The 9,361-nt window shown below is 31.3% G+C and overlaps 1 protein-coding gene across 1 annotated transcript; it reads left to right on the plus strand.

The window, feature by feature from the left end:
• Positions 1–3,832: 3,832 nt before the first annotated feature.
• On the plus strand, positions 3,833–7,852 carry LOC114177821 (ADP-ribosylation factor 2). The gene is made up of 7 exons (XM_028063377.1): positions 3,833–4,032; positions 4,582–4,751; positions 5,522–5,592; positions 5,706–5,825; positions 7,038–7,156; positions 7,240–7,321; positions 7,563–7,852. Exons 2-7 carry the CDS (start codon positions 4,604–4,606, stop codon positions 7,566–7,568), a joined length of 546 nt encoding a protein of 181 aa, XP_027919178.1. The 5' UTR covers positions 3,833–4,032; positions 4,582–4,603; the 3' UTR covers positions 7,569–7,852.
• Positions 7,853–9,361: the final 1,509 nt, after the last annotated feature.

Below are 9,361 nucleotides of genomic sequence, written 5' to 3' on the forward strand. Positions count from 1 at the left end.
TGTCATTTATAAAAGAAGACTTCTCAAACAAGAAAACTAGGTTTGGTGACAAAATGAATGTGGCGAGACCTAGGCCTTGAAAGATTTATTGGCAATGACAATTTGGTAAAGAATACTATCTTTTTTAATTAGGTTGCATGAATCACACAAAAAGATCAGAGAACCGTAAGGAGATTGAATTACACTTTTAAAACCTTTTCATTAATTAATTGTTGTTTAGATCCTAATGAAAGAAGAGTGTGACGTGCGCTTTTGTGATATGAAAAGCAATAAATGATATTATCTTAAAAATATGTTTTTACACAAATAGAAAAACCCAATTATAGGGTTAGGTTAGATGATAAAAAAGGTGATAAAGAGAAAAGAAAAAACATAGGAATTTTATATTGGCTTGTTAAAATAACATATTGAATTAAAAATAGGGTGAATTGAACAATAAACAATTTTTGCAAAAGAAAAATTATTGATTTTTATTAAATCATATTGATCAAGATCGTAAAACAAGTTTTACCAGTATTTAAAATTCAATACTGAAAATTCTTTGAAGATTAAGAAAGATAAAATAATGTAACAAACAATGAAGGAAAAAAAATAGAGAAGACATTTACAACAAATTTACATCGATTCATCTTATAAGAGAGTTAAATTTAGTTGTTCAGTTTCTCTAATCATATCAATTTATTAACTCTCAATGATTTTTAACTAAGGTGGTTTCACTGACATATCATGTACACAAGCTTCCACACTTCATTCGAACATAGTCTTCAACAACATTCTTTAAATTAAAAGACATGACTTAATAACAACAATAAGTGGATTTTGCCCTAAATGTTGTCTTGCCTTCATCTTTTAAATGTATTCTAATTTGGTTATATCTAGAATATGTGTTTATGACACCTAAGAGCTTGCATCTTGACACACCATCTATCACATTTGCCAACCAGGAGGAGTACTATGTTTCCTAGATATGAGAAGCAAAAATCAACTTCCTGATTTCTTCAATCACAACCTTTTTCTTCTCCATAACAAGCTTTCTTCTTTCTATATCATTGACTTTGTGTATAGATGAATGATTACCAGTGAAATAGAAAATCAAGACCGATACCAAGCATGTTCAACACCAACCATGCAAATACATGTGTTTTCCTTAATGAACTTTACAAGTTTCCTTCGAGTTAGTCTTCTAGCTTCATTCCCACCTTAATTGTTTTTGTTAGAGAAAACATCAACAAACTCCAAATTATTTTTATTAAGCACTTACAACAAAATATATAAACATGAATATCTTTATATCAAATCTTGATTGACATAATTGTTTTGTCTATTGTCAACAATCTCATAACACTTGCTTGCATATCTTCATCTGATCAAGTTCACTCTTAAGACAAACAATAACATATTGTTGTTGGCATTTCATACTACAACCTTAATATGTGTGTGTACTTATACTGAGCTTTGTCAAGAATGTATTTTCGTCTGATCACCAAGAGGATCTCACAAAATGTGCCAAAGTTATTTTATGCAACAACCACTCAAAAAGGATAATTTTTCATTTATGCATATCCAATTGCCTTGTACAATCCTAACTTTTACTTTAGTCATGGTAAAAATTGTCTAACCTAGGCCTAATAAACTATTTTAAGTATAACAACATTCATTCAAATAGAAGTTTGCATTACCTGTTGTAGTAGGAGCATTTAGTGTAGTTGTAACATCCTGGCTACCCCTTCTCAGGCCCCAGAGGCTGTCAGGTTATTACAGTCCAATGCACCCCAACGCACCCCAACGCACCCCAACCCATCACCCTTCTCCGTCCATTCATACTGGGTGAGTTGTTGCCAGTGGGAATCGAACCCCCAACCTGACCTTTGACACCTCTGGCTCACCAACAGATGCTACCTGACCTTTAAATTCCAAAGAATACTTAGTCTTAGCTTGGAGTTGGTGTGAGCCAATCAATACGCAGTTTTAGAAGGAGTGACATTTGAAATAATACTTTGTTGTTTAGCTAAGAGTGATTTTTTTCCAAACACAACTCGATTGTTTATCCAAGAGTGGTTGCATTTCAAACAATGCTCAATTGTTTAACCAGGAGTGATTGTGATTGAAACAATACTCAATTATTTAGATAAGAGTGGTTGTGTTCCAAATTATACTCGGTTGATTAATTAGGAGTGTTCCAACTAATATTCGGTTGTTTAGCCAAGAATATCCTAGGTCCAAATAATACTCATCTTGTATCTTACAGTGATAGTTTGCTAGTAGAACTTGATCAAGAATTGGACGTAATCTGTTTAATAAACGAACCAACATAAAAATATCAAGTGTAAATATTTTTTTACTCTTAACACCCTTAGATTGCATGTTATGGAACTATCATCTATCTATATTTAAAGAAAATAATCTTCTGTAATAAAATTGTGAAAATATATTGACATTGAGTTTGTCCAATTAAGACTCATATCTTTATTTTTAATTAAATGTTGTTCTTATGAAAAGTTTTAGTACATAATTGAACCCTCCTTTAAATGTATTTTGCCTATTTTTCATTTATCTCAATTTCCTTCACTTATCCAACAAGCTGGGATATTCACTCCTTAAACGCCTACTGAGGGTTGATATCTAAAATGTTGACCTAGGCAAATTAGGGATTAGGATATATACGACATCAACTACAAGCTACTTTTTGCATCATTTTTGAAGTCTTAACATGTAACATGCCAATCTATTTGACATTTATGAGAAACTTAAGTTTCAAGCGAATAATAGAGAGGATCGCTCTCAACTCGTTTAACAGTGGTCTAACCGAAAAAAAGATTGTATGATAATCGAGACATTTGTGACAATGTACTTTATGAACACTGGACTACAATTTGGCATCCTCTAAAGTAATTATAAGTTCAATATATCCTCCGACTTTTATGTGTTCTCCCAAGAAGTTGACCAACATCTCATTAAAAGGATTTAAATGATTGTATAATTGGTATGTATTGTATAATTGGGATGGATTGTACACTGGGAATAGGAAAACTCTAGGCTTATTTAAAAAAAAATACCATTAATACTCAAATTGTTGCAATATATTACCAATATAATCAAATTATTAATTCGTTACAATTTCAATAGATAAATCAATTTAAATACAATATAATCAAATATTTCTCTTAATTATTTAGAAATCAATATTTTAATATTTTAATCAAATGAAAAATGACTATGCAATTTTCAAAAATTGATTAATCGATACTTATATTATATAACTATGTAAGTTAAAATAACTTTAAAGATGGAAGAAACTCAACACTAATTTCAAATAAGTTAAGTTTTTACTAATTAAAAAGATTTTTATGTATTTATAATTATATATAAAATGATTTTCTTTTGTGTGTCCACGTTTCTCCCATTATAATTATTTATTCAATTTTTAAAAATTATCATTTACTTTTACATATTTTCTATAAAACGATTTTATTTTATTTTATTTTATATATAACCTAATAACATTATAATATAAATATATTAATATAACATCATTCATATTTAAAAATTATTACATAATTGTATTTGTTTACCTTAATAATATAAAAAGTTATAATAGAAATAAGTTTATTCAATTAATTTATAATTAAGTGATAATATAAACATTTTATATCAACTGTATTAAACATGAATAACAATTAAAAATGGTTTTTATGTAACATATGATAATAATTTATCATTATTTAATGATATAAAAAAATGGATTAAATTTAAATTAAAAATATGTTAGTTTAGGATATTTGAATTTGAATTATTTAAAAGGGGGCATTGCCTTTTTGGAAGGTTCGAAAGATGCAGCGTGAGATGATGCATTCATTGCAATTTGCTGGGTGCAATTGTTATTTGATCCAAAACGCGCATATTATTCGGGTACCCCCGTTTTTGTCTCTGCTATAAAATCACCTTTCATTCCATTTTGCGTTTTTGTAAAGCATTCTTCGCTTCTCTCTCTACTTTTTTCTCTCTCTCTCTACTCGTTCGAGATCCCTCAAGGTAATTTCAAATTCTCCAATCACCTTCTCTTCCACCCTCTTCCTCCTTAAGTAATTTCATTTCTCTCTTCAATGCTTTGTATTGCATGCGTTTTTTCAGCGTTTTCGCCGTTCATTTTTTTCGGGATTGCTTTTATTCTTTAGTTCGATGTTTTGGCTTTTGCCGCTGTTTGAAATACATATATGAATCGTTCGATCTGAGGGTTTCGGGACCTGGATGTTCAGATCGTTCCTCTTTTCTCAAACCGGGTCGTGTAAATTTTCTGGTTTACTTCTTCGTTTGTGATCCGTTCTGGTTTCCATGTGATTATTTTTTTATGAGGCGGATCAAAATGCTTGTTGCTGTTTTTGTTGCCTGGCTTGAGATCTGGTTGAGTCCAGTATCGTTGATTTGGTTGTCTGTCGACGAATTAGTTAATGATGAATTGATTTGATTCTGTACCACTGTTTGGGATTCGTTTACTGCGTTCGTGGATGAAATTATTTGGTTGAGTTTTGCTGCGGAAGGAAGTTTGGTTCTGTTAATGTTGTGTGCAATCTATTAATGTAGGGATCCGCTAGCTGAAGGAGAAATGGGGTTGACATTCACCAAGCTTTTCAGTCGGCTTTTTGCCAAGAAGGAAATGCGAATTCTGATGGTTGGTCTTGATGCCGCTGGTAAGACCACCATCTTGTACAAGCTCAAACTTGGAGAGATCGTTACAACAATTCCTACCATTGGTAAGTTTTCCGATTTTGATCTTGGTTGTGTTACATTGGTATGTATGTGTGTATAATATGTCACCAATATAATGTTAATGTGCTTACATTTTCAATATTGATCTAGTAACAACTTGTAGGAGGACTAAATTAGTTATTTCAGAGCTTGTTACACAGCTATTAAGCTTTTAAGATGAATCATACATTATTGAATCTGTAATGAAACCTTGAAAATTGAAGAATGAGATGTGAAATGATGCTGGGTATTTCAGAGGCTCGTCCGTTTGTGATTCGTTATATGCAATGGGAGTAATGTTTTACAGCAGTTATTGCTCACTACTTCATGTTAGTCCGATAGGAACCCTGAGCAGAAAATAGAAAAAAAAAAAATAGCGATGTTTTATTTCTTAACTGAAAAAGAACAGAGCAAGGAGAAAGATATTTCCTCCAAGGTATCCTCTTTATACAACAGAGATAATTCTCAGCTCTCAATTGGTACAGGACACAATGTCTCTCCTTTCTACCCCTAACCAGATCCTCTGTCCTTCCATAGTCTCTAATTAACTTCATAGTTATTCTAATAAACTATTGATACTACTATAACTAATTATTAACTGTTCATATTTGGAACCTCAAGCATACTAAATGCAGTCTTTTTTCCGGCAACAATCAGAGTTAGATTAGAGTTCCTATACTTTTGTTACGGAAGTAATTGGGTGAAATTCAAACTCATCTGTGCTGTTGCTCTTAATTGTATGTTTTCTGATTTTTATTTCTCTTAATTGTTTTAGGGTTCAATGTGGAGACTGTGGAATACAAGAATATTAGCTTCACTGTTTGGGATGTTGGTGGCCAAGACAAGGTGTAAAGTTTAATCTTTATGTATTCTTGACAATTTCTTGATAAAGCCTTCATGGTGCTGAGTTCTGTGTGTCTTAGAGGTCAGTAGCTTAATACACATGTTTTCTTTTGCAGATTCGTCCCTTGTGGAGGCACTACTTCCAAAACACACAGGGTCTGATATTTGTTGTAGACAGCAATGACAGGGACAGAGTTGTTGAGGCCAGAGATGAGTTGCATAGGATGTTGAATGAGGTACTTGTCAATTTAGGTTGGCTCTTTGGGTCATATTATGTGATATCTTTGTTTTGTTTTCGTGTCTGTTCCTGTTAGAAAGCACGACAATTGAAATAGGTTGTCCTTTTTGGTATCAAATCTGTTCCCATGTTCCTATCTTTCCATTTATTTTAACCCATTCTTGGGTAAAGCCTCCCAACTATATTTGAAAACGGATTGGTTATCCATATAAAGGAAACTTTCTTGTTGCTCTGCATCTTTTCTTGGTCCAAAATGTGAAGAAAGACTTTTGTTTGTTGTAAATTCTCGGTTGGGTTTATAAACCAAGAAAGACATGGGAAATATACCAAAGTCATCATAGCATAGGATTGATTTCGTCACTCTGCTCATACTGGAGAGAATTTTTAACTGAAAAATGGGCTGTTGGTTGTTGACTAGCGGGAATAGAAGCATGGAAGAAAGAGAAAGTGCACAAACAAAAGGAAGAAGGGTGACTTCTTTTGTAGATTCTGTCCAGCAGTAATCTGTTTTTAGTTTCATTACACATTTCTTTACAGATCTTGTTGGGTAGTCAAAGCCACTCAACGACTACTTTTTTTTCTAATAGATTCATCTGACATTTGCCCTATGTTTGGATGTAAGAGAAAAAAAAAGGGAAAATATTTTCGTGTTTGGTTGAAGAAATGTAGTGAAAGAACGGAGAGAAGTTGACTTTAAGGAACAATTTCTATAATTTTCTTTCTATTTCCAATTTCAAAATTTTCTCTCGTTTTCTTTGTACTCACCCCAACAGTAATTTCCTTCACTTATATGAGGTGTAAGATCACACATGTTCAAACTGATTCAGTATGCAATTTTCTATTTCTTTTATTGATATGACTATGCTGCTGAAGATACTACGCTTTTAGTGAGGCTATATTAGTTTTCCATATGATGTTTTTATAATAAAAAAAAGGCGTTTTCATATTGTTAAGAGGAGTTCACAACAGTTTTTTTTTTTTTTTTTAACTAAGTTTAATTTACCTATTTGTGTGGGATTGGAATCTCATCAATTAATGTTGTGGTATATTTCCTTGGAAGATAAATTATTGATTGGCCTGTTTAGCTTTACTTTAATGTAAATAATGACATTATGACCTGATTCATTGTCGCCTTTACTTTTGCCTCCTATTTATATATTGTGATAAATGTCATGTTTTTTCAAAAGTTAAATTTCAATTATCTTTTCAGGATGAACTGCGAGATGCAGTATTGCTTGTATTTGCTAACAAACAAGATCTTCCCAATGCAATGAATGCTGCTGAAATTACTGACAAGCTAGGTCTTCACTCTCTCAGACAGCGCCACTGGTAAATATTTTGATCACAGCATCCTTGACTATAACTGAAAGCGATCTTGGTTGAAATTTAACATACTTTTGTTTTACTTTCAGGTACATCCAGAGCACATGTGCAACCTCTGGGGAGGGTCTTTATGAGGGTTTGGACTGGCTTTCCAACAACATAGCCAACAAGGTACCTACTGAATTATCTTTTACATTCTTTCATGAGCATTGGGAAAATTGATTAAAAATGCTCTTTACATGGAGTGTTGACATTCACTATGCGTTATACAAGTTGCGTGAATTCATGCATTTTATTTTGTTAACCACTTAATCCTAAGTTTAAAATTCGTTTCTATATTATCATAATATTACGTATTTGTTGGCCTTTTGATTGTTCTAATTATTTTTCTTATGACTGTCAATCCTTCCAGGCTTAGGACTTTTTGGGAGTCTTCTTGTGGATTGGTAATTCTGGATGCAGGGGTGAATATTATCTAGTTTGTTTTTTGGTTCTCTTCTGAGACAAATTGGCTTTATGTTTTTATGTTTTCCGGTTTATTAGGGACACATCTTGATGGCTAAAATTATAGTAGGAATTTGTTTCATGGGATGTCTAATACTTTGAGCTTTTTTATTGGGTTTGGATTCAATGTTTATAACTGTAATTGATACCAATCAAGGCGCCATCCCATTTTGAGTTTTTATATCTTAATTTTGATAATATTCCTCCTAATTATTGTGGCGTGACACTGAAGAAAATGAGAAAACTACTTATCACTCGACTATAATATTTTGGTATTTGCATCCTTCGATGTCACAGTGCTTGTCCGTGTTTCTCCACTGGTGTATACCTGTTGTTAGCTTTAATGTATGCAATAAGGTGTATACCGTGCTTCATCATGCATTTAGTATTTAATGGGTTTATTTTTTTTCGTTGAAAGCACAAAAAGGTTTGGTTTTTTAGCTCTGAACAGAAACTTGAATTCTAGCATTGAAATATTTTTTTCTTGGTCTATACTGGGAGTTGAAACAGCTTTTTTCAAACTGTGCTATGTATAGAAGAAGAACGTGTCGCGTTCTTCTGTATCAGAGATCAGTTTTTGTTTGGAAAAAAAGGTGCAAAGCTAAAAGATGCCTTCTTTTTGTTCATATTTATCTTTTTTGCTTCCTAGTTTCCAGATGGCTTTTCTTTTTCATTTTAGATAAACTTTTTAAATAATCAAAGCCATTTGTTCGAATACAACACATTTTCAGTTTTTTTTCATTGAAAAATAATAACTGACATCAAAATCACATTTTAGTTTATAATTTTAATTTAAAGTCGTGAATTACAACACTGCTTCCATAAGAAGTCGTTTAAATGTTTTGATTTCTTCACACAAACTTGTGTTTATGAAATTATACATAATGTATTTGTGTAGTCCTTTCGAAACTTGTCTACTTCTCTAAAAGTTGATCCTATATTTAAATATCCATCTATTTAATCTAATATGTATATTTAAAATATTAAGTTATTTAATTTACATCATTGCTCTTAAACCCAAGTAATGTTTAACCTTTTTTAATTAGAAAAACTAGAACTTGAAAATATATTTTTCTATAGAAAGTTATGGTCCTGTATATATTTTGTTGTTTTAAAGCTTTTTCATTTTAATTAAGAATATCATAAAATAAAAGTCTCAATCTATACTCGTACTGAAATCATTATACAACACCATTTTTCACTAAAAAAAATCCATTGGCTGAACGACTCCTTCACAAAGTATTAAAAGGTTCTAATCATGGTCGTATTCATTACAAAAGGAAACGAACTACAATTAGTAGATTTAATTGAGAAGTCCTATTGTAAACCATATGAAACATGTCTACTAGAGAGGAACAACTTTCTTCTGCTATTATATTTAATTGTACTGTTTTGCATATGAATAATTTTCTTTACCATCTGAATGTTTTAGTTAAAATACTTTCCAATTATTTATGGAACCAATATTTACAAATATTAAAATTTGTGAAAGTGATGTTCATTTTAAGTGGTTTGTATCATCTCCTAAATATATAACTGCAAAAAATAAACTTAACAATAAATTTTAGATGTCATATATTGGAAGGAAAACTCGTTAAAATAATTTATAGATACACAATGTTACGTTAGAAGATAAAGGACAAATTCAATGAAAAATAAAAAAAATTAAAAGAAGAAAATAAAGAAACACATGCATTAAAGGAAATT

The sequence above is a fragment of the Vigna unguiculata genome, chromosome 3, assembly GCF_004118075.2.
Source record: "Vigna unguiculata cultivar IT97K-499-35 chromosome 3, ASM411807v1, whole genome shotgun sequence".
In the NCBI taxonomy this organism is placed as follows: domain Eukaryota; kingdom Viridiplantae; phylum Streptophyta; class Magnoliopsida; order Fabales; family Fabaceae; genus Vigna; species Vigna unguiculata.

Bases quoted from the DNA above. Each gene is read 5' to 3' on its own strand.
- LOC114177821 (XM_028063377.1), top strand. From the start codon at position 4,604: ATGGGGTTGACATTCACCAAGCTTTTCAGTCGGCTTTTTGCCAAGAAG. The intron at 4,752-5,521 runs GTAAGTTTTCCG...TAATTGTTTTAG, and splicing joins TACAACAATTCCTACCATTG to GGTTCAATGTGGAGACTGTG. The intron at 7,157-7,239 runs GTAAATATTTTG...TTTTACTTTCAG, and splicing joins TCTCTCAGACAGCGCCACTG to GTACATCCAGAGCACATGTG.